The 22,836-nt window shown below is 51.2% G+C and overlaps 1 protein-coding gene and 1 long non-coding RNA gene across 14 annotated transcripts in view; one reads left to right on the top strand and one right to left on the bottom strand.

Moving 5' to 3' along the window:
* Positions 1 to 2,527: 2,527 nt before the first annotated feature.
* AFAP1L2 (actin filament associated protein 1 like 2) overlaps positions 2,528 to 22,836 on the bottom strand; it is a 96,810-nt gene continuing 76,501 nt past the window's right edge. For 2 of the 13 annotated variants that reach the window (XM_061191637.1, XM_061192099.1), the window contains exons 6-19: positions 19,512 to 19,717; positions 18,158 to 18,337; positions 17,340 to 17,429; positions 15,736 to 15,820; positions 15,095 to 15,199; positions 12,386 to 12,597; positions 10,347 to 10,492; positions 9,377 to 9,488; positions 7,156 to 7,395; positions 6,897 to 7,071; positions 6,449 to 6,604; positions 4,815 to 5,029; positions 4,575 to 4,697; positions 2,528 to 3,691 (exon numbers count right to left, since the gene is read on the bottom strand). In XM_061191637.1, coding sequence (XP_061047620.1) covers positions 3,665 to 3,691; positions 4,575 to 4,697; positions 4,815 to 5,029; positions 6,449 to 6,604; positions 6,897 to 7,071; positions 7,156 to 7,395; positions 9,377 to 9,488; positions 10,347 to 10,492; positions 12,386 to 12,597; positions 15,095 to 15,199; positions 15,736 to 15,820; positions 17,340 to 17,429; positions 18,158 to 18,337; positions 19,512 to 19,717 — 2,072 coding nt within the window. In that variant the 3' untranslated portion in view covers positions 2,528 to 3,664. Of the gene's footprint in view, positions 3,692 to 4,574; positions 4,698 to 4,814; positions 5,030 to 5,316; positions 5,531 to 5,573; positions 5,721 to 6,448; positions 6,605 to 6,896; positions 7,396 to 9,376; positions 9,489 to 10,346; positions 10,493 to 12,385; positions 12,598 to 15,094; positions 15,200 to 15,735; positions 15,821 to 17,339; positions 17,430 to 18,157; positions 18,338 to 19,511; positions 19,718 to 22,434; positions 22,519 to 22,836 lie in introns of those variants that run through there. The other 11 variants (XM_061191564.1, XM_061191490.1, XM_061192376.1 and 8 more) reach the window with 10 other exon arrangements.
* Positions 12,162 to 22,677, top strand: LOC133092734 (uncharacterized). Its single transcript, XR_009701127.1, has 3 exons — positions 12,162 to 12,592; positions 13,645 to 14,338; positions 22,169 to 22,677. It is a non-coding gene; the product is annotated as an uncharacterized LOC133092734 (long non-coding RNA).

The raw sequence follows: 22,836 nt of genomic DNA, 5'->3' as shown, positions 1-22,836 counted from the left end.
GGCTTCTCATTGTAGTGGCTTCTCTTGTTGTGGAGCACGGGCTCTAGGCACACGGGCTTCACTAGTTGTGGCTCACGGGCTCAGTAGTTGTGGCACGTGGGCTCAGTAGTTGTGGCTCATGGGCTCTAGAGCGCAGGCTCAGTAGTTGTGGCGCACGGGCTTAGTTGCTCCGCGGCATGTGGGATCTTCCCAGGCCAGGGCTTGAACCCATGTCCCCTGCACTGGCAGGCGGATTCTTAACCACTGCGCCACCAGGGAAGCCCCAGGAGTAGAATTCTTAAACTCAATCAATATAGAACAAAGAAACTTGGAGGAGTTTTGTTTTTTTAGGCGTAGATCTTATGATGCTTGGTTTTAGGTTTTTTTTTTTAGACCTGGTTTTGAAAGGAATATTTCAAGAAGTAATGTTGGTTAGTTATTTAACAGGAGTTTTTGTACCTAAATGGCAAAGAGGCTTAGTTGGAATATTTTCTGGTGAACCAGATATTTCCTTACCCCACAGTATTTAGGAATCAATTCTCCCCCTGGGTGGTCGTGTTGGGAGTTGGGTTTTTGGTAGAAGCCTTTGTAGATCTCTGATTTAAATCCAAATACTTTATCACAGTTTTTATTTTTAAAGTAAATACCTTAATGTGATGTTTTATAGGCAAACATTCAAGGCTACCTTGGTTTAAGTACTGCTTAGCTTTAAGAACTTTAGGATTTCTGGTGCAAGAAAAGTACTTGACAGGTCATCACCATGCTTCTGTTAGACGTTAAAAAGTCCTGTGTGCCGAGCACTGCGTTCAAGGGATATTTTCATTCCTATTATTGCTTTTGCCTTGGCAGAAGGTGACATCAGAGCAGGGTCACATGCCCACCTGGCAGGTGCTGATAGGTGATGTCAGAATTTACATGAACCCCTTGTCTTTATATTAACAGCAGTTGAATCGTTTCATAGTGTAGGCTTTTTGTCTGGTTCAGGGCTGACATTTTGATGTCCCATTTGAATTGGACTTAAAAAAAAAAAAAACCCCACAAAACTGTGATCCCTGGGCTTACATATCAAAGGCTTTACTGTTTCTATTTTTAGGTCCCAGCCCTTGAAACTTTTTTACCTTTTCTAGTGAAGGTGTGAAGAGTTCAACCCTTTTGGGGTCCCAGTAGCGGCAGAGGGAATTCCTAACAAGATAGCCTTAAGTGATCTTTTCCCAGCCAACCCGTTTTCTTTCTTTTAAAATAAATTGGCTTTTAATTACACATGTAATATATAAATATGTTCTTCTTGGAAAAACTTAAACACTACAGATAGATCATAAATCTTTTATTTTCTCCAAATGATCCTTATTCCAGCCAACTTGCTAAATGCTCTAGTTCTAATAGTTGATTATTTGATTCTCTTGCTTTTTTAGAAAGATAGCATTTACAAGTAATAAGAGGTTTGTCTCTTCCTTTTGAAATCTTATACTGCTTTTTCTTGTCATCTTGCATTGTCTAGAACCTTCAGAATAATGTTTTAAAAAGTAGTGGTAACAGCATGCATCTGGTTCTTGACTTGAAGGGACTTTTTCATCATATGTTATTTTCTGTGGATTACTTGGTAAGGAATGTTTACTTATATTCCTAGCTTACAAAGAGTGTTTATTAGGAGTGTTGAGATTTGTGGTTTGCTTTTCTGCTTCCTTTCAGAAGATGTTTTTTCACATTTAATCAGTTAATATGATAAATTACCCATTAGTATATTTTCAGTTGTTGAACCACCTTTGATTTCTTGGATGAATGCTGTCTGGTCGCAATACCTGATTCTTTAAGCACTGTTGAATTTCATTTGCCAATATTTTAAAGCTTTTTTTCATCTGTGTTCAAAAATGAGATTGTTTGTTTTTCTTTTGCAATGTGTGTTAGCACAGCTCTGATACAAAATTCTAACTTTCTAAAATGAAAAATATATAGTCCTCAAACTTTCAAGCTGCTATATTCATAGTGTTTTCTTGTAATTTAAAAAGTCTTGTCAGTATCTGTACTTAAGTCCTCCTTTTCAGTTCTGCCATTTAATACTGCCCTAGGCTGTCTTTTTATTGTATTCGCCTTTTCAATGAGCCAGAAATTTGGTTTTGTCATTTTTAAAACCAGCATGTTTATGCTATAAACTTAATTATTACTACTAAGGCAACTTTCCAGGTATTGGTACTTTTTTTTCCCCCAAGAATTATTTAGGAGTGTGTTTAATTTCTAGGAGTACTGACTTCCAGTCACTTATGTATGATCAGCTTCTAAAGATGTTTCCCTTGTGTTAATTTTACTATTAAAATCTTCTTTCAGCCTTACCTATGCTACTTGATTTAAGGAGGCTTAAAGTCTCCTGCTAAGATCCCACCTTGTAGTTCTACCAGTTTTTACTGCACATAGTTTGAAGTTCAGTGCATAAATAACCATGATGTTTCCCCCCTTGAAGTAGAAGTCTACCAGGCCTTGCCCCATGTCATTCCATGAAATACAAGAAAATCCAAAATACAATTAACATTTTATTAAAAAAAAAAAACAACTAACTCACCACTTGGGACACCAAGTGTTTATGACACAGGAAATAAATGCCCTGGGATTAGAAAGACAATAAGACTCAAAAGACCTTTAGTTCTCAGGAACCAGTGTTAAAGAACTCTGATTCAGAACCCCCAGAAATGAGGCTGAGAGATGATAGGTGATATGTTCCAACCTGTGTTAACCAGTGCCATCAGAAGAGAAGAACGGGCAACACAAAGAACAGCACTGCCAATTTTAAGAGAAGAAAGAGACCACCAGAAACAAAATTTGCCCCTTTTTTCTTGGAAAGGGCCTGGACATGGAGCACAACTTATAAAAACAGGGACTAAGAGAACATTATATTAAATAACTCTTCTCTTAAAAATCGCCTCACCACAGGACTGAATCTGTAAACACAGGGTAATCTTGTTTCTATGGTAATGTAAAATGTCAGTTAAATCTCAAAAGACACTTTTCACTGTTCTAAATTACAGGATTTTAAACATCTTTTTTTCTATGTAATACAGCATCACTTAAAATTTTATTTAAAAGCAATTGGTTCTGGCCTGCTTTAGCCTGAAAAAAGTCCTTAATTTACTGGGAACAGTGCCTCAGCTTGGTCCCAAATGTTTTCCCCATTACCATTTCTCAAAAAACCATAGATGGTTTTACACAGTTGAAGACAAGGACGGTTTAACCCCTGACACTGCTAAGAATCAGATAGGAGATGACAGGAGTTTAGACCTTCTCAATCACCAAAGCCATGTGATCAGTGGGACAGGGCCCTGCTACCTTAATTTTTCTCTTCCACCAAAGTCTCCACATCAGAATCTTTTCACTTAAAAACCTTGATAAAGCAATTGCTGAAAACTTCAAGGAAGAAACACAGAATACCCCTAAATACAGCAATGTAATGTTTACAACCAATAGACTTAGGTCTCCAAAAAAGTCTTTTTTGTTGTCGTATTATTTCCTTTGGCCCTGTGAAGGGACAGAGCCTCCTCTTAGCTGAAGTTTTCCATTCATAGAACCCCAGTCCTTCCTTTTCCTTGTAAACAGACTCACCCTTTTACAGAGTTGCTGCTTTAACGAAGACTGTAACGAAGCAGGATTGTCACCAAGGTCCGTATTGACAGCAGAGTCTCTAGATGAAGTTTGTTTCCTAACTTGCTCCTTTCTTCTCCCATTCCTAGGGTACCATTCAAACACCAGCATCCCCCCCAAAAGAAGAAAGTTAGTTTTCCTCTGTAGCCAACCTACATATTCCTAGAAGAAGCTAGGAATAGAGACGCCAATTAAGTAAGGTTCAACCCCTGTGTGTCCCCCACTGCTTGGAGCACGTGTTCAGAGATTTTGAGGCCATGGAGCAGCAGAGAGGGGGGTGAGTGATGTCTGCCGTGGCAGTGAGGTGGCAGTGGCTCATGTGCGTGCACGGATTTAATACTTAGTCATTGGTGCAGGTGCCTCAAAATATCTCCTGCAGGTAATAAGCAGGATAAAAATAAGGAGCAGAGTTTGCCAAAAACACAGGCAGCTCTAGGCACGCTCTTTACTGTATAAATGAGTCAAGGCTTCATAACACTTTTTGTCTAGCCCTCAGGGAAAAACCCAGCAATGGCATCGGCTCCCTGTTTACACCTTACTGAGCCTTTGCCAACAGCTGGCCGGATGGCTTTAGGCAAATCCGTCACCGGTCTGAATCTGCTTCTTTAGTTTTCATGGCAGAAGTCCTTCAGGGTCAGTGAGGGTTTTTTTAATTGGAAAACTGTCCAGCCCCAGTCTGTCTCTGACCTGCAGCTCTCCCCCGGACTCTACTGATAATCACGTGGCGGGCAGTGCAGGGACTCACGCGCCCTCAGGCTGACTCGTAAGGACTGAACCAAGCGCAAGCACCTTTCTGGTTGGTCAATGCCAAAGACACAGCAAAGCCCCCGCCCCTGCCCCTTCCTGCTGAGAGCAGAGCCCTCACTCGAAGCAGGAAAGTGCCACCCGCATCAGAAGGGGGCCCCCACCGTAGTGACAGTTCTGCTGTCCACCCGTGGCCCTGAAGGAGGCCGGGAATGACCGCTTACCTTGGCTTTCTGGAGGACGGTGCCTTTGCCCGTGACCATGACCGACAGAGGCCTGTTCTTGAGCGCAGTTGCAGAGTTGACTGGGGTACAGTCCGGGGCAGGAGTCGGGGTGGCAGCTTTGGGCTGTGGTGACAGGAGAGAGGGAGGGCTGAGTTCAGGGCGGGGAGGGGTGACCCTGTCCCCAAGCCCATTCCAGGAGGCCCTGCAAGCAGCTCAGAGGAACGCGGCTCCCGAACTCACGCGGGGGCTCACGTTCTCCAGGTGGGTGGTGTCTACGGTCGTGCCCAGCGTCACGGGCCCGGCCTCGGCCTTCTTCAGGCTGTCCTTCACCTCCACGATGCTGAGCTCCAGGTCCACACGCCTGCGCTCCTCCACCCTGCACTCCTCGTCGATCTCCTTCAGCTTCTCCTCCAGGCCGGCCGCCGCCCCCTTGTCTGCAGAGAGAAGCCAGTCGGCTGCAGGGAACAAACAGCCCTTCAGCCAGAAGCCCCACCAGGGGGAGGCAGGATTCGCACACGCTCTGCCGGAACAGGACCCCAAGTGGCCCCGGACCACAGCTCTGGCTCCAACACTCAGGGCTGGGATGGGCCTCTGTGTGGTGGGCGGCCTCCCAGCCCAGGTCCTGTGTCCGCACTCCACAGAGGCTGGGGAGGCCCCGGAAGAAGAGCTCTGCCTTCACAAGAGGGCCCGAACCTGAGTGCTAAGTCCCTTCTGGTAGAGAGACTCTCAGTTGTTTGGATACCTGCTATTGTGACAGCGACCCCAAAGGGACATTGAAGCTTTATTAATGACCCTTGGAGGATGGCTGGGCCGTTGCAGCCTGCCCCACACGGTTCCCTCCATCCTTCTGGCGCGTGCTGCTTCCCTGGGCCTAGTGGAGCAGTGGTCCTCAGCCCTGGCACCTTCTCAGCCCTGTTTTATGCTTCCCTCTTCACCCTGGAGTTCTCAGGTTGGTCCTATAGCACCAAGAAATGACGACTTATGAAGAGTCAATCCTAGGAGCTCGCTGCTAGAGGAAAGGATGGTACCACATGTGTTCAATATAGAATCCTGAGCATAAGCGCCTGCTAATGAGGAGGAGTGATGAAAGTTCTGAAGTTGACTGCAGTGATGGCCGCACAACTCTGTGAATATACTGGAAACCACCTGTAAATGGGTTGTCGTATGGTCTGTGAATTCTCTCTCGATAAAGATGTAATATTAAAAAAAAAAAACCAGTGGGTCACTTTATGTCCCCATGACCTTCCACCACCAATCGAGCATGTTATAAGCTTCCCAGAGAGCCCAAACCTGTTTGTTAGTGTGAGTCTGCAGTTTAAATGTTAAATGAGCCCAGTTACTCTCTGAAAACGAAGTCAAATGCTGCTAAAAGGTCTTGGGAGAGACAAGGTGCTAGGAAACGGCTGAAGAATCATATGAGGATGACTTGGAAAATAATCTACAAGGATTCAGATTTCTTTAAAATGAACACAGACTTAAGGTGCTTGTAAAGAAATGACCAGATGAGGCATTAGAGATGTGGTTAATGTGGAAACCATGACCCGGGGCTCCCGTCAGCCAGCCCAGATGTCAGGAAAAGACCTTGGCACTGCATTAGAAGATGGGCCAAGAAATATTCATTTGTTTTAAGTGAGAATCAAACATTTCAGGACTAAACACAATTTTTAGAGAATGTCCTCCTTTAACCAGCTTTTCCAACTACGTCCTGGTACAGGACAGTGACCCTTCAGACAGGCTGGAGGGGGAGGACTTTGCAGGGAGCATCCACCTGTGCCAAAGGCTGACGGGGCTGCAGCCCAGGTGCACAGATCCGGATTCTTCCCCCGGAAAGCCCAGGCCCCTCCACGGGCCTTCTCTGCTGGGGGGCCCCTTACCTGTACACTTCAACAGGGTCTCCTTCAACTCCCGTTTCTCCCTCCGGAGCTGAGCCAGGTGCCCACGGATTTCTTCCTTCTTCTTCTCAAGCCTCTCCTTCTCCTCTGTGTACCGCTTCACCTCGGCTTCTGTCCTGTTCTTGCCAAGTTTGATCTCTACAGACCCAGAGAGGGGAACCCCCGGGTCAGCCAGACTGGCCCCTGAGGGCTGTCCCACCCCACTCCACAAGCTCAGACGGAACCCAGGGCTTTGGTAGTAAATTAGAGCCGGATGCCAGGCCAGCCTAGCACGGACAGAAAAGGAAATGGGGCCCACCCTTTCTTTGCTGTGTGACGTTGGGCAAGTCCTTCACCTCTCTGAGCCTGTTTCCTCATCTGAAAGGGAGGGAATTGGGCTAACTTCTCCAAGCCCTTTCTAAAACCTTCAACTCTTATCTAGCACAGGCACCTGCATTGGTTGCCTTCAACCTGTCTTTCACAGGTGGGCTGGCCCCGGCTGGGGCGATGGGCACAGTGTCAGGGCAGCTCGGTGGGAAGGAGATCTTCTGCTGTTCAGTCTGGATTTTGACTGCCGTGATTCCCAGCGAAGGCTCCTCAGGTTCCTGACTCCCCTGCTGCATCTGCTTTGGGAGAAAGCAAACAGGACCCAGCTGGCCGAGGCACCCCAGAAAGTGAGGCCAGCTCACCTGCTGGGGGACCCCCTGTACCTGCAACTCGGGGTTCTCTGGAGACTTTACGAGGGGCTCATCGGGGGTGGGGTTCAGGTCTGCAGGGAGAGCCTCGGCCGGAGGGTCCGGCTGGGGCGGCGTGGGCGAGGGGGCCCGGGCCTGTGCACCGCCAGTGCCGTGCAGGAAGGACTTGACGGGCGTGAGGTCCAGGTATACGCGGTCAGGGTCAGGCTCGCTCGGAGCATCTGTCGCAGGAGCAGCTTCCTCAGGGGCCTCCCCCTGCATAGGGAAGAGACGGGGCTTTCTCCACTGCCTCGGCTCCCTGGGCTCTGGAGGGGGCCCTGCCGCAGGTCTCCTGTCCCCTTCCTTGTGCCGGAGTTCGCAGGGCCTCCTTCCCAGGGAGCCTCCTGCTGAGCTGGAGTTATAAGGCCTGGGTCTGCCATTCAAGAGCTGGGGTACCCAGGAGACAGTACTTCATCTTCCCGACCTCACTTCCTCATCTGGAGAGAAGAGACTAGTAGTACCTCCCTATCAGGTGGCTGGGATTAAATGAGATAACCCACAGAAGCCCTTAGCACAGAGGCCCATGCCCAGTGAAGGAAACCTGCTGTCAGGGTGATTATTCCACCTCAGCTATGAGCCTCAAAGGCTAATGGTGTCTGGACAGCTACACGTAAAAGAATCAGATAGAACATTTTCCTCATACCATATACAAAAATAATCTCAAAATGGATTAAAGACCTCAGTGTAAGACCTGAAACCATAAAACTCCTAGAAGAGAACATAGGCAGAACGCTCTTTGACATAAATCATAGCAATATTTTTTTGGATCTGTCTCCTAAGGCAAAAGAAATAAAAGGAAAAATAAACAAATGAGATCTAATTAGACTTAAAAGCTCTTGCACAGCAAAGGAAACCACTGATGAAATGAAAAGACAGCCTATGGAATGGGAGAAAATATTTGCATATGATATGACCGACAAGGGGTTAATATCCAAAATATATAAATAGCTCATACAACTCAATATAAAAAAAAAATCAAAAAATGGGCAGAAGTCCTGAACAGACATTTTTCCAAAGAAGACATACAGATGGCTCACAGGCGCATGAAAAGATGCTCAATATTACTAATTATTAGAGAAATGCGAATCAAAACCACCACAAGATACCACCTCACACCTGTCAGAATGGCTATCTTCAAAAGCCTATAAATAACAAATGTTAGCAAGGATGTGGAGAAAAGGGAACCCTTGTGCACTGTTGGTGGGAATGTAAACTGGTGCGGCCACTATGGAAAACAGTATGGAGGTTCCTCAAAACAAAATAGAACTACCATCTGATCCAGCAATTCCACTCCTTGGTATATATCCAGAAAAAGCAAAAGCACTAATTTGGAAAGCTATACACACCTCAGTGTTCATAGCAGCACTATTTACAGTAGCCAAGATATGGAAGCAACCCTAGTGTCCAACAGATGAATGGATAAAGAAGATGTATGTATGTATTATATATGTGTGTGTATACACACACAGGGAATATTACTCAACCATAAAAAAGGATGGAATTCTGGCATTTGCAGCAATATGGATGAACCTAGAGAATATTATGCTTAGTGAAATAAGTCAGACAGAGAAAGACAAATACTGTATGATATCACTTGTATGTGGAATCTAAAAAATAATACAAACAAATGAATATAGCAAAACAAACAGATTCACAGATATAGAGAACAAACTAGTGGTTACCAGTGGGGAGAGGGTAGGCGGGAAGGGCAAGATAGGGGTATGGGATTAAGAGAAACTGCTATGTTGATAAGGAAAAAGGATGTATCGTACAGCACAGGGAATTACAGCCATTATTTTGTAATAACTTTTAATGGCATATAATTATAAAAATACTGACTCACTGTGCTGTAAACCTGAAACTAATAGAATATTGCAAATCAGCTATACTTCAATTTTCAAAAAAGGCTAATGGTTTTGCTGCTCCCCATCCCACCGCCACACCCCGCGCCCCTGGCACTGACCAGGGTGATTAACCAGCTGTTTTATCTAGACAAGTCCCCAAGCCAGGCAGACGGCACCGCCCCACTATACAAAATATGACCTCATTGCGCCTCGGTTTCTGCACTGATGGCCCTGAGGGTGACCTGGAGTCCATTCCTCTTAGGGACCATCTAACGATCTCTGGCGTTGAGGCATTGAGGTCTGGCAGGAAGAGGATGGGCAGCCCCAGGCTGCAGCCCAGCCGGCGTCCTTACCACTGCCGTCAGCTCCGACACCTCCACGTCATCATACAGCAGCTCCTGGTGATCCTGGCTGGGCAGGCCGTCAATGTAAGTGTTCGGCTCTGAGAACTTTCTCTGCATCAGTCTGGAAGACACGGCGAAAGAGGATTCAGGACAGGGTGGTAAAAGCCACCAGTCTCAAAGGATTCATAACAATGAGACGTGCAGAGAAATCTGTGGGCTGTGCAGGAGGCCTGGGGACTAGCTCTGACCTCATCTTAAAACAAATTCATTTATTTAGGGGTATCCCCTCCCTCTCTCCCCAGGGCCTTCTTACTAGAACTCCTGGTTCCAAATTTCTCTTCCCAAAAAACAAACTTCCCTCGCCCCGTACCCCTCCCCTCTTGGAATCCTTTTGCCATCTTCTCGCCCTGATTTCTCCTTTTCAGGATCTCCTTCCAACAACAACAAAATCCTTTCTCGCTTCATCTTCACAATACACTTGGCCAGCACAGACCAGATGCTTTCCCCATTTTGGCTCAGCCGGCTTCTACCCATGCTACTTCTACACCCCCGACCCAGGACCACTTCTCCCCGAGTCCCAGTTTGCTCATCTAGGAAGCAGAAGTACCACCCCTGCCCTGCTTATTCTAGGGTGTGCTGGGACCCAGCGATGGAGCCATGGGAAAGTGCTGCCTTCACAGTAAGGAAAGCAGAAGGCCAGGAAAGGCGCCAACTCTGCCTTCAAGAGCTGGATAGCGTCTCATGAGAGCCAGGGATGCTGTGGCTGCCCCCGGGCCAGAAGCCTGGATCAGCTCTTTGCTGGGCCTCCTGCAGGGCTGCTCCCTGGCCCTGGCCTTCCTGCTGCTGGGTAGAACAGGGCCCACCCTGAGTTCCCAGCTGCCACCCTGCTCGACTGACCACCAGAGGCCAGCCTGGGCCTCGGTCTAGAAGCATGGCTGGGAGTGGGAGGGTGCAAAGCGGGAGGCCCCTTAATACTCACAGCAGAGAGGTTTTGGCGGCGCTTACGATACAGGAAACCCTATCGGCATCCACATAGTCGTAAGTGAATTCTTCTGGGTCTGTCTTGGAGCCCGACTCAGAGAGCAGGAGGCCTAGCCAGTGGCCCATTTCCTCGGAAGACTTGGCCTGGGAGGAGGCCGAGAGGGACATGAGCAGGGCCGGAGTGTGCTGCCTGGTGCCCCACCCCTGCCCTGATGCCCACCCCGGGCAAGGCCTCTGAGAGCCCTGGGGCCATGCTCTTCATTTTCACTAGCATATCCCATCCCCCAGGGACCCCAAATGCTATTTCCTGCTACTAGTGACACCCTGGTGCCACCTCAATGACGCTGTGGACATTTGTCCCAAGTATCACATGTGATGTTTATAAACACGTATTTCTGGAAGGCTAATGGACCAGGAGAGGACTGTTAAAATGTATGTATTTTAGGTCGACACCTCTATTTTATGAATGATCACATTTCAGTTTACAACCCTAATCCATTTATACAAGACTGCCTGGATCCCTAAGAAATAACAAAATTCAAATTTATTTTTGTTTATGGTTTCAATAGTCAAGATGTCTTATACACGTTACACCAGGTCAGCTGGCTCTGACAAATCGTGAACTAAATTCCAGTGAAGTTGGTGCCTGATTTTCTCCAGGGGACAATGCATTCTAATCAAATATGTATTACATTTGAGTATTTCTATTAAGATGCCAACAGGGTTTCTGGGCTTTATAATGAGAAGGAACTGGGAATTCTATACATACTACAGGTTTACTTTCATGAGGAAAAAGTCACCATGCTGGCATTACACAACACAGCTCTGCCACCTTATTGCTCTTGCGATCAGAGGGGCAGCTAAAAGTGCAGTTTGACATTTAGCTGGTTTCCTTTCCCCACTCATTTTCAAGTGGATTTCTCAATACAGCTTTTCACCGGCTGCATCTAGTTCCTGCTACCACCATCCCTGCCCTGGGCGATGGCAACAGCTTCCTAATGGGTCTCATTTTATCCCTTCCTGTCCCCGTTTCCTCCGTCCCCCACCCAGCAGCTGGAGGAAGAATCTTGGAATCCAAATCTGAACACGCCACCCTCCCTTGAAACCCTTTAGGGTCTCCCACTGCTCTTAGGATCCGCCCCCCCTTCCCTCTCCACCTTGTCCCACAGGCTCTCCCTACACCAGCCCCCATCCGCCCAGCACGCAAACTTTCCTACCTATTCATAGCGCCTGCCCCACTGCTGAGTGATTACTAAGTAATCAGTTGGGCAACCACTGAATAATATCTCACTCTCGTACTAGCGTGTAAGGTCTTGTTCACCGTATCACTGTGCTGAATAGGTATCTGTCAACAGGATGGATGGATGCAGGAATGAATACAAGCTTGTCCCTGGGAAGCAATTGGGATGTGGATCTTTTAGCCACCAGAGGGCAGTATTGGAGCAAAATCTGGATGAAGACCCCTGGATACAGGACTAGATGAACAGGGGTGAACTGGGGTGTGTGCTTAAGTGCCTGTAAAGCCCTCTGGCTCAGGCCTGCCCGGCTCATTGCAAGGCTCTAGGTCACCTCTTATTTTTGTAAATGTAACATAACATCGAACAGAGGATGGGGAGTGGGAATAATGTAACTGTGTCACAAACCTTATTATTCCCCCCCAGATAAGCCCTAATAGTCAGCATTTTTATGTACTGGCCCCCATCTGGTGATACACAAACGAAATCACAAACCCGCTTTGAGTCCCCAGAAAGTTTTTCCAGCAGCTCCGGGAGTTATAAATACTCCTCCTGCCCTAAGTGCAGGAAGTAGCTCATTGTCCCGTTCCTATAACACAACCACCCTGAGGTCAGAAAGGGAATGGAAATTTTTTTAAAACGCAAACAATCTCAGGCAAAGGAAGTAAAAATAAAGGGTGGCTAAGTTGACTCTCCCACTGTAGGACTGCGGTCCTCAGGACCTGCGGCAAACAGCCGTGACCACGACCTCTGCCCTGGCCGTGCCTCCCCACTCCCACCCCAGCCAAAGGGCCAGCGGTACCTCGAGCTTGGCCAGCTCCTCGCCGTCGTGGAGGATGCGGAAGGAGTAGAGGTGGTCAGGGCTCGGGTCTGGCACCACCTCACAGCCCACCAGGCTGAGGGGCTGCTGGGCTGCCTTGCTGCGGTTCCGGTCCTGGTAGAAGTACAGGTGACTGTCCCTGACGGAGCACCAGCGCGACTTCCACTGGCTGTTCACCAGTACGTTCAGGTAACCTGCGGGGGGGGGACGCGGCTTCAGGGCGGGTGGGTGGCTGAGGGCCGCCCTTGCCTCCGGACCCCGTGAGAGGCTCCTCCAGATCTCAGCTCCAAGGCTTGCCATGCTTTGCCTGAGAGACTTTCTTGCCTCGTAGAGGCTGTGAATTCTCCTTTGTGTTAGCTGCTAGATCCTTTGAAGGTGGGCAGCACCGTGCTACTGGGTTTTGAAAAAGGCCTGTCCAGAGGGAAGTGAGTCGTGCCTTGGACTAGACCAGGCAGAGAGTGTGTGTGTGCGTGTGTGCGCGTGTGTGCGTGCCTGTGTCTGTGTGTGTGTGTGCGTGTGTATGTGCAGGACCGAGGCTGCCTCCCCCACCCCGGCCTCCTTGTCTCCCGGCTCCACGCCGCTGCCCTGCAGCAGCCCTTCCCCTGCCCCTGCCGGCCCAGGCCACCTGCAGGAAGCTCGCCCCAGCCAGGGTGTCCTGGCCGCAGGTGCGATCCCCTCACCTTCACAGCCTTAGCTCCCGAAGCTCCCCCTGACACCTTGCCATCCCCGGTCGCTCGGTCTCAGCCTGCAAAGGCCTCCTCCCCTTGGCCAGCTCCTCCACATCCTCCCAGAGGTGGCTGGCCCTCCTGGGTCCTGCCCTCCCTGCTCTGTCAGCCTTCAGAACACTTGAGTCCTGGAACAGTGACATTCTCTGCTTCCATGCCAGCCTCCCAACTGGACACAGAGCTTGTCAAGGGCAGGAACTTGCCATGTTCGTCTCCAGCGCCTGGGTCTGTGCCCCTTGGCCTCTCCACCAGGGAGCCCTTCTTTCTCCGCCGGCACACAGGGGCTGCCAGTGCTGGGTGCACCCATCACGTAGGCCTGCCTTGTTTAAATGGTTGCATGTGTTGGGTTCAGCTTCCTCCCCAACTTAGATGAATATCTACGGAGCTGACACCGTGTGCCAAGCACAGCCTTGCTCCTGGGGCTGGAAAGATCAGTAAACATCCAGTCCTCAGGCCCCTCTGCCTGCCCCACACACCGTGGGTTGACATCTCTCTGTGCTGCTCACCTTCCCACAGGCACTGGCTTACAAAGCGGATGCCTTCTCCATCCTAAGGGACCGGCAGCTGCTCTGAACCTTAGCCGGGAAGAACTAGGCCCATGCAACAGGGTCAAAGTACACGGCCACCTTCGCTGGACACTGGACACTCAGTGGGGATCATGAATTTCTCAGGGCCACGAGACCATCACATCACAGTAGCAAAGTGCAAGAATGTGAGCCCAGGATCTAGGAACTCTGGCTCATTCAGGCAGGCGCCCCACTCGCCCATCATAATTCTCTGGACCAAAGAGAGGCGGGGAGCTCAGACACCGAGTCCTGGGAAGGAGAGTATCTATGTTCTCTCTGGCCCTTCCCCAGCCACAGGGGACAGGAGCATGCTTCCCTGCTGAGTAACTGCCAGCAAGAACCCAGCCACATCTCCCAAAGTGACTCACTGGGACCAGGCTCCCAGGCCCAACACCGTGCCCTCTGAGGCCACAGGGGCTGGCAGAGCTGGGCCATTACCCGGCACCCTGGCCAGAGAAGCAGGAGGCTCCAAAGGTAGGGCCCTGTCTGCTGCTGCCTTCCTGTTCCACCAGCCCACCCTGCCAGCTGCAAAACACAGAGCTGAACTGGGACTCAGGAAAAGAGCCCAGGGCTGGTACATGGGTTCCATGAGGAGGAGGAAAAGGCCCAAAGATGGACAGTAGTGGCCTTCAGGCCCCGGAGGGGTAAGTATAGCAATGAGCTTTGGGTTGGAAGCCAGGATATTTTCTGGGAAAGGTCTCTCTCTCTGTCTCTCTCTCCTGTCATCAGTTTCCTCAAGGCCGAGTAAGGGCGGCAGAGATGACCTGGAGGGCCTCCCAGCACCCACACATCCCCTCTGTACCAGCGACACGGGCTTTTGTCATCCCCTTAACGGGTCTTACCACTGCCCTCTCAGAGTCTTTGCTGCTGCCCGCGGGGGCCATCCCAGACCGTTTAGCTCCCGCCCGGCCTTGGCAGCTCAGGTCCAGGAAGCCATCCATCTCTGTCTACAGAGTAAGAAAGGTTCTTTCTGTCCCTGAGCCCTGGTAGCTACTAAGACGGCACAGTGTGTGGTTATGGGTATAAGGCCATCATCTCTGTTGAGCTGTAAGCTCTCAGGACTGTGTCCTCCACCTGCTTGGTCCCCTTTCCCTAACACCGTGCCTACCGTGCTCCGTACACATTGATCAAATGAACATATAACTTTAAAGACCGTTAGGAGGACAGCCATCAATTACCCTTCACTTCCGCACACTGCAGCAAGAGGGTCTGGTGAGGCATAAAGAGCTACCTGCAGCGAAGATCGGCAGAAACTGTGGACCGTGGGCTCACTCGCCCAAGAGGTGCTAGAGCAAAACCCCAAATCCCTGCCTTGGCCGTCTGAGCTGCCTTCCTGGAGACGGGCTGCGGCCCAGCGGGGGAGCCCGCCCTCTGGCCCAGGAGGCGGCTGTGAGTCTTACTGGATGTCTCGAGGGACCTTTCCGGAGGCTCCAGCGAGGTAGATTTCTTCCTGCCCAGGTTCATTAGGTTGCTCAGTTTGAGGCCAGCAGAACATTTCTTCTTGACTGTCAAGATGAGAGAAAAAACCTTCAGCCTTGCACACAGCCTACCGATGTGCCCTCATGGAAGACGGAAAAATTAGCAGACCTGCCCCTGTCCTGTCTGCCCCTCCCTGTGCGCACACGCGCACACACACACATGCACACACACACACACACGTACACACACACAGGTCTGTGCCTCAAACTCGGATCCACAGGCCAGTCAGTTGTCTCTAGAGGCACACCAACCTCTCTTACAGAACATGTCAGCACTGGAGAATCTTTACAGACTGAATTGGCTCAGAGAGATCTGAAGTAGGGTTAGCAAACAAGAGATGGAAGAATATTCTACCCCCAGCAATTCATGAAACGTAACTTCAGTTTGGTCCTCTCTCCCTTTTTCCGGGATCTATCAGCTGTATATTTCTAAGCAGTTTGGAAATTGGAGGCGTGTTGGAATTAGCTGTTAAAACTCAGTAGGGTTGAGCCAGACAGCCGAGCCTCACAGCCCGGGATACCACCCCCTCCCAACCCTAGGCCGAGAGCCAGAGCGTGTGTACCATCTTTGGTCTCTGGGACCTCAGGGTGCCCATCTATGGAGCTTCCATACTCCGAGGCTGACAGGTACTTCTCAGTTATATCTGGCTGTAGAAGAGAGAAAGACAAGTGGGTGATCTTGCCTGGGAATGGTTACCTGGGAGACCACAATTTAAGGGAAAATAATAGATGACTCTTGGGTGTAGGCTAGGGATCACCTTGGAGTCCAAGTCACTGGTGGGACATGGCCAGGCTTCCCTGGGGCTCCCTAAAGGACCTGCCTTTGCCTTCCCTTCTGAGGTTCCCCACCCCATCCCAGAGCATCTTCCCCTTCTTCAGGCCACCACATACCCTTGATCATGAGTTCTCAAGATGACTGCTCCACTTGGTGTGACAGCGGCTCCGTAGCCAGTGGGCAGGGCAGGTAGCCAGCGCCAGGGTGCGTGAGAGTCAGCATCGCAACTGAAGCTGACTGTCAGGCTGGGACCCACCCATACCAGGAGCGTGAGGACGTCTTTTGAGAATTGACTGTACTACCAACACGGCAGGCTTTGGAGAAGGGCTGGCTTGTCCTCACAGGGTCAGACCACGATTCGAATCCCACCTGGAGCATTCTCTAGTGCGGCAGGGCCTCTCTGAGCCCCACCCTGCATGTGTATAAAATAGGGATAACACCCCTGTCTGCATTCTCAGGGCTGTTGGGGGACTAGAGACAGTCCCTAGAGTAGACACTCAGAAGATTCCAATCAGGCTTCTTCTAGAACCACTGACTCCAGACCTCTGGAAAACAAGCCCAGCGACTCCCAACCAACAAGGCCTTCGCTGAGGACCAAGGACTGCTGTACCTGGCCAGGGAACCTGTGTGCTGGGTCTTTAGGGAGAGGTCTTGTTTCTCACCCCAATGTGAAGGAATCTCCAAGTTTACTCTGACTTTCGTTTTCTTGTCAATGACCAAGGAATGAATAAGAACGAAAACATCAGCCCCCCTTCCGTCACTCTAGAAGGCTGTGGGTTTTCCTCCATGGGGGTGGCCCGTGCCTTCCCAAAGAGCAGAGGGCCTCCTCCCTGCTCAAGGCCTCTGCCCACCCTCTGCCTTCCTCCCTGCCGCGGGTGGGGACCCCAAGATGAGCCACAGGGACCCTCTGTGCACAGCAGGCTTCCGGGCACCCACCTGGGGACATGGAATGTGACCCCACAGTGACAGCCCTCCCCTCGGCCAGCACCCAGCCCAACTTTCTCAACTTTGACCCTAAAGCAGGGGTCCCACAGCTCCATGCAAATCAGCAGTAGGGCCCTTTGGTTGGGGTCCACACCCAGACGGTTGCCCCTGAAGATCTACTGGGGACTAAGTGGGAAGGAAGAGCCTCGAAAAATAAATCTCCCTGCCCAAGAACGGAGGCAAAGTGACTTTTGTCCCAATAAACCTTCCTCCAAGCAAGAAAATATTGTAGGCTTCTATCATTCTCATCAGTTTCCCTGCCAAGCTGATGCTACTGCCCTTAGCCAAGCACTGTATGTTTCTTATCAATTGGGCTGAAGTGCAAAAGCAAAGCTCCCCATCTTAACGCCTTTAATTTTATGGAGACAAAAATGGAATTGAACTCTTTCAGGCAGGGTAGAGGCTTACTTTCAGACAACTCAGGCGCTGGGCATCTGGGGTGTACTGGTTTCCCTCACAAGCTCCTTCAGAAGGCAGGCCACTCACCTCCTGGATGACCTGAAGGCAGAGGAAGACCCTTCAGGCCTGCACTCAGCGGCCAGACCAAAGCTGGAGCCCCCCCTAGCCACGTGTGGCCTCGGGACCCAGCCGGGGAGGGGGCGTGTTCCTTAGGCCCTGTCTCCTGCAGGCCCCCAGGTGTTTGGTGGTGTGCCAGGGAAGCAGGGCGGGGAGGCAGGGGGCAGGGTTGGCAGCAAAGCCCAAACAGGGCCAGGGCAGCCAGCCCTCAGCTCCTCGAGCCCCCTCACCCCATCCTGGGCAGGGGTGGCTGTTCACTGCGGGGGGTAAAAACCCACATTTGCCAGATGGCTCTCTGGCTCCTGGGGGCCGTGGGGCTCTCTGTGGAGGGTCTGCGTGCTGCCTGGGACTCCAGCCTGGACGCTGCCTTGGTCCAGGCCAGGCTCCCAGACATGCCTGTCACCGTCCACCCCAGCTCCCCCGGGAAGGAGCCTTTGAACTGGCTGGCGATGCCTCGCTGGAGGCCAGAAGGCAAGTGGATTTCAACTGGAGCCCAAGTCCAGGTGGCTGAGAAGGTCGCAGACCTGGCCCTGCGATCCATTTCCCTAAGACGGATGGCTACCACTGACGACACGGGAAGCCCTGCGAACTTGAAGGATCATAGACACTTTACCCCTGACCACAGCCATCCCTTTGAAAAGGCTGGGGAGCCCCTGGGAGCCCCGGAGCGGAGCAGGCCCACTGCCCCCGCAGCCGGGGGCCTCCCTCACCCTGAGCCACTGCTCAGCTTGGTCCTTGCTCTGCAGGCCCAGCACGATCACGTCGGCGCTCATGGGTGTGATCTTCAGCTTGTGCTCCTTCTTCCGCACTTGCTTCTCCTTGTGCACCACACTGCTGCCCAGCAAGTTCACGTCCAGCTGAGGACTGTGGTCCTTGGAGGTCTTGTAACACTGGAAGAGGGGAGAGGCGAGACGCTGCTTGGCCGGGTTCTGCAGAGGAGGGGGGCCGCTGGGCAGGGCAGGACCCGCCGAGGGGTGGGCTCTGCACGACAAACCCAAAGGCCGGACACCCCTGTGCAAGTGCGGAACCGTCACCTCCAACACTGGCAACGCGTGTTCTCGGCGTCAGAGTGACCAGGCAGCTGTCTCTGTCTCCCTCAAGCCTCCTCCTCCCGCTCGCCAGAGATGCCCCAGGGCCCTGCTTATCCAAGCTGCTCTAATCCCACTGCAGACCACACCGGCTCCTAAAATGTGTCCTCTGCTGGCAACTCCCACCTCTCCAGGGTGGAAGGCACTTTTCCCAGTTCCCTGCCTCTCGGCTTCTGTTCCTTGCTCAGCTTCCCCAGTCAGGGGTCCCCAAAGGGGATGAAGGCCAGGTTTATCATCCGATTCGTTAGGAGATGATGTGTTAGCAGAGCAAGGAAGCGACTCTCTTCCCTACCAGAGAAAATGCATTACCCCTCTGTTTCTCACTTGTAAAATGGAGGTTCTTTACGGGGCTGCGTAACAGGATTACCTGAAAAACACCTGCACACAGCAGGGCGGGTTGTAACCAGTGAACAAGGGGTGTTTATAATGACTCCATGGAACTTCACATTGGGACATAAAACCAAATTTTAATTTAAAGTAACAAGAAACGGGGCTGTGGTCGGAGTACTATCTTCTGATTTCCTTATGGGTCTCATCTTATCATCAGTCATTCAGAATATTCCAACTTTTGAGAAGATACCAGTGGTTCTCATGCTGCACGTGAAAGCAGGAGCCACCGCTGGGGCTGGGGGCTGGGGGCTGGGCGGGTAGCCCTGACTGGGCAGCAGGCTCCGCCCCAAAAGGACTGTAAGGAAGAAGGAGCCCACAGACCAGGGGACAAAAAGATCCCTGGAAAAAATATCTGTGGGATGGGATCGGGGGGGAGGGGAGGGGGCGGTCATTACAGACCCCTTTGAAAGCCTGCCGAAAGTACGAGCCCTTCCTGCCTAAGAGAAAGCACGTTCATCCACGCACATGAAGCTCTGCATGTGATTTCGGGCTGGGGAGAAGTAGAAACCCCCTGAGGTACCAGGCTCTAAGCACCTGGCATCAGGGACCACCCGCACCTCCACTCCGGGGAGAGGAGGTCACTCACCAGGAGCCTGGTGTCCTTGATCACGCAGAGCTGCTTGGCCCACTGGCCCAGCCACTTCTTGCGCCACAGGAAAGCACAGATGCGGGCGTCACGCATCAGCTCGATGCTGGCCTCGGGCGAGGGCCACTGGTAGGGGGCCGACTTGCCCTTGCTGCTTTCGTCCTCGTCGTAGGACTCGTAGGAGCTGCTCACGGCCTCTCCGTCCTCTGCAAGGAAGAGCCCTCCGTCACATCTCCAGCGGGCGGGGGATGTTCCTAAACAGGCTCTGCTCCTTCGGAGGGAGGGGAGCAGGCAGGAGCAGCCAGTGGTCCCCAGGCCACCCCGCCCCCCTGTGCCCTTGGACCAGCCCACAGGCACCAACCACACACCCAGGCAGACTTTCCGGCCCCCCAAACCCCTGAGCAAAGCGCCTTGGATGCTGCCTCCGGCCGCAGACACAGGTGACGTAAAACCAGGAGTCTCCCTCTTCCTCCTCAAATCCTGTTGCCTCAGACCCCATGGAAACCTCTGACCAGACACGACCCTCAGACGTCTGCTCTTGAGAAGTCCAGTGCCCCTGCCTGGGGCCTCCATTTCCTCCGCTGAAGGATGAAGCAGTGGGGTGAGATCACTTCTAAGGGCCCAGGAGGAGAGGGTCGCCATCTGAGCCCAGAGCTGGGCGAGCCTCCAGCAGCGGCCCACTGGGCCTGCCCTGTCCCTGGTTCTGTCCTGGGAACAGCAGGAAGCTGTGGCTCCTTGGAAGTAAGAGATGAAACAAGGCACAGCAGGAGCTGGCTCTCCGGGGCAGGCGGCCACCCTCGCACTCCTAAAGGCTCTCCGCATAGTCACGATCGAAGCCCTTCTGGAACATCGACTCTTATCTTCCGCGGGCTCTGTTCTCTTTCCCTCCCCACAGAACGCCTCCCATCACGAGCTTGGGCCCTTCTGCTCGTCTCCACCTGATGCCCTTCCTGTCTAGCAGTGAGCCACCCTCACGTTTTTATTCTGTTTAAAAGAATCCCAAAACGCACCAAATTGCACCCGATCCTATGCCCGCCAGCTCCACATGCCTCGGTTTCTGCCTCCACCACCCTGCAAGAATTTCTCTGTTCCCCAGGCCTCACTGCCCTATTCGAGGCCAACAAAAACTAGGTGCAGAAAAAAATCAGTCAATCAAACCCCGAAATGCAGGACATGGAGAAAGGAGAACCTCAGGATCCAGGTCCAACCCCTGGCTCAGCACAGGAATCCTGTCTGTCGTAACCCTGCCCCAGACTCTGCTTGAATGCCCCCATGGACGGGGAGCTCATACCTCCCGAATGCTGCTGGACAAATTCCTTCCATTACTGGGCAGCTCTAACAGTTAGAAAGTCACATCTACTTCCCTGTGACTTCTACAGACACGTTCTGTCCCTTTGAGTCAGAGTGAATGAAACCTCTCTTTCTTCTCCACATTACCCATCAGAAAAGAGACAGCCCATGGGTCCCCCATCTTCTCTTCTCCAGAAGCCTCTTAAACTACCTGCATAGCTAGGTTCTGCAATACTAAGAAAACAGAACCGCATTTGTATTAGAATGAGGCCACGGCCACAGTTACTCTGGCTACAATGCCAATGAAAATGTGTTTTATTTTGCTTTAATATTTCTAAAAATAATACTTTGACTATTTTAATATCAGTCTCCTTGAAAAGCAGTGTGATACTACTCCCCTTCCTGGCTTAATAAAAAAGTTGCATAGTTCACAATTTTATACCTATTAAATAAAGATTGAATATAGTGGTGCTGCCCAGTAGGGGACCCTGAACTCTCTCGTATGGCTGGTGGCAACATAAATTAACGCCAGCCTTTCAGGAAACAACCTGTCAGCCTGTTGTTTCGAGAGCCATAAAGACATTCATACCCTTTGACCCAATAATCCCAGTCCTGGGAGTTTATCCTAAGAAACGAGTTTTTAAAAAAGGAAGGAAGGGGGGAAGGTTACATGCATTAAGATATTCATTCAAGTGCTATTGAATAGTCAGCAGAAGGAGACTCAGGAAAGTCTGATTTCATCCAGCGTACCATGCAACCGTCATCAGTGAAAGCTCTGAAGACTAGTCTGCAACTTGAGAAACTCCTTAAGATAAGATGGTGAGAAAGCACAATTAAAATTATCTCTGCAAAGAGAACAGTACTGAAAGCCTCAGAGAGAACTCAAAATAGTTGATTTGATCCGGTGGTAGGATCAGGGTGATTCTGTAGAAAATGTCCCCCTTGTCAGCACAGCATTAGCTGCACAATAAATGAAATAAGAATGATGTAGTCATTGGGATAGCTCTTTCAGTGATAAAGATTAATAAGCGAGGCTGCAGAGTTTAGTGTGAAGAAGCTGGCCGAATCCCCCCCCTCCTCCCCGCCCCCGGCTGTTTTGTGCCTCTGGGGTTGCCCCACATGTTCCATGGAGAATTCTAACATCTGCCTCTCTGCCTCCAAGGGCGGTGGGGATGCTACCTGGAATAGCTTGGAGGAAATCTAGGGCACATGTATTGACCATTTTATTTATCTCTAAGAGTGATCATGGCCCAACCATAAATGCAGGGTATTCTTAAACAGGTACTTGGCTTCTAGAGGTCGCAGGATGAACAGGAGTGAAAGGCAGGCTGCTCAGATAATTCCATCCCCCTTTCTGCTGTCCCCAGGTGGAGACTGCACCCACTGTGTTCTGTGGCATGTCCTCGGGAACAGAGGGCAGGACAGCCATGCCACGCTCTGCATCCTCTAGCTGTCTGTTCGGATGCTACAGGCAGGGGTCTGCAGAGGGACAGCACATGGCGTGCGCATGCAGGACCCATGCACGAGGACGGGAAGAGGGCGGCAGCCACCCTCAGGGCATGCACCCCGCCTCAGAGAGGGCCAGGCAGCAGACATGGGATCGCCGGCATTCCCGCTCTGGGACAAGCAGTACCCAAGGTGATCGTGGCGTAAACGACTCCTTCAGGCACCTGCACCCATCTGGGGACTCCACTGGGGGGAAATCTGCCAGAATGATCTGTGTGGTATCCAGAAGAACAGACAAAGGCAAGAGGAAGAGAGATAAGATGAAGAGAGCGGCAGACCCAAATGCAGAGACACAAAGAGATATGGCGACGCGGCTGCCCTCCCACCAGAAGTTAGTGCGTTCCCATCGGAGATGTGGGCTTGTCAGGTGTACCCCAGCCTGGCCAAGGACATCATTTCCCAGCCCCTTCCCATCCAGAGATGTGACTTCCTGCCACCAATGGAAGGTGGGTAGAAGCACTGGGTGTCACTCTGGCTGGTGCCTTTAAGGAGCACATAGAGGTTCTCCACCCTTTCTTTGTGGTGGACT

The sequence above is a fragment of the Eubalaena glacialis genome, chromosome 1 (genome assembly GCF_028564815.1).
Source record: "Eubalaena glacialis isolate mEubGla1 chromosome 1, mEubGla1.1.hap2.+ XY, whole genome shotgun sequence".
Lineage (NCBI taxonomy): Eukaryota > Metazoa > Chordata > Mammalia > Artiodactyla > Balaenidae > Eubalaena > Eubalaena glacialis.
This window is presented reverse-complemented; position numbering and strand designations above follow the sequence as displayed.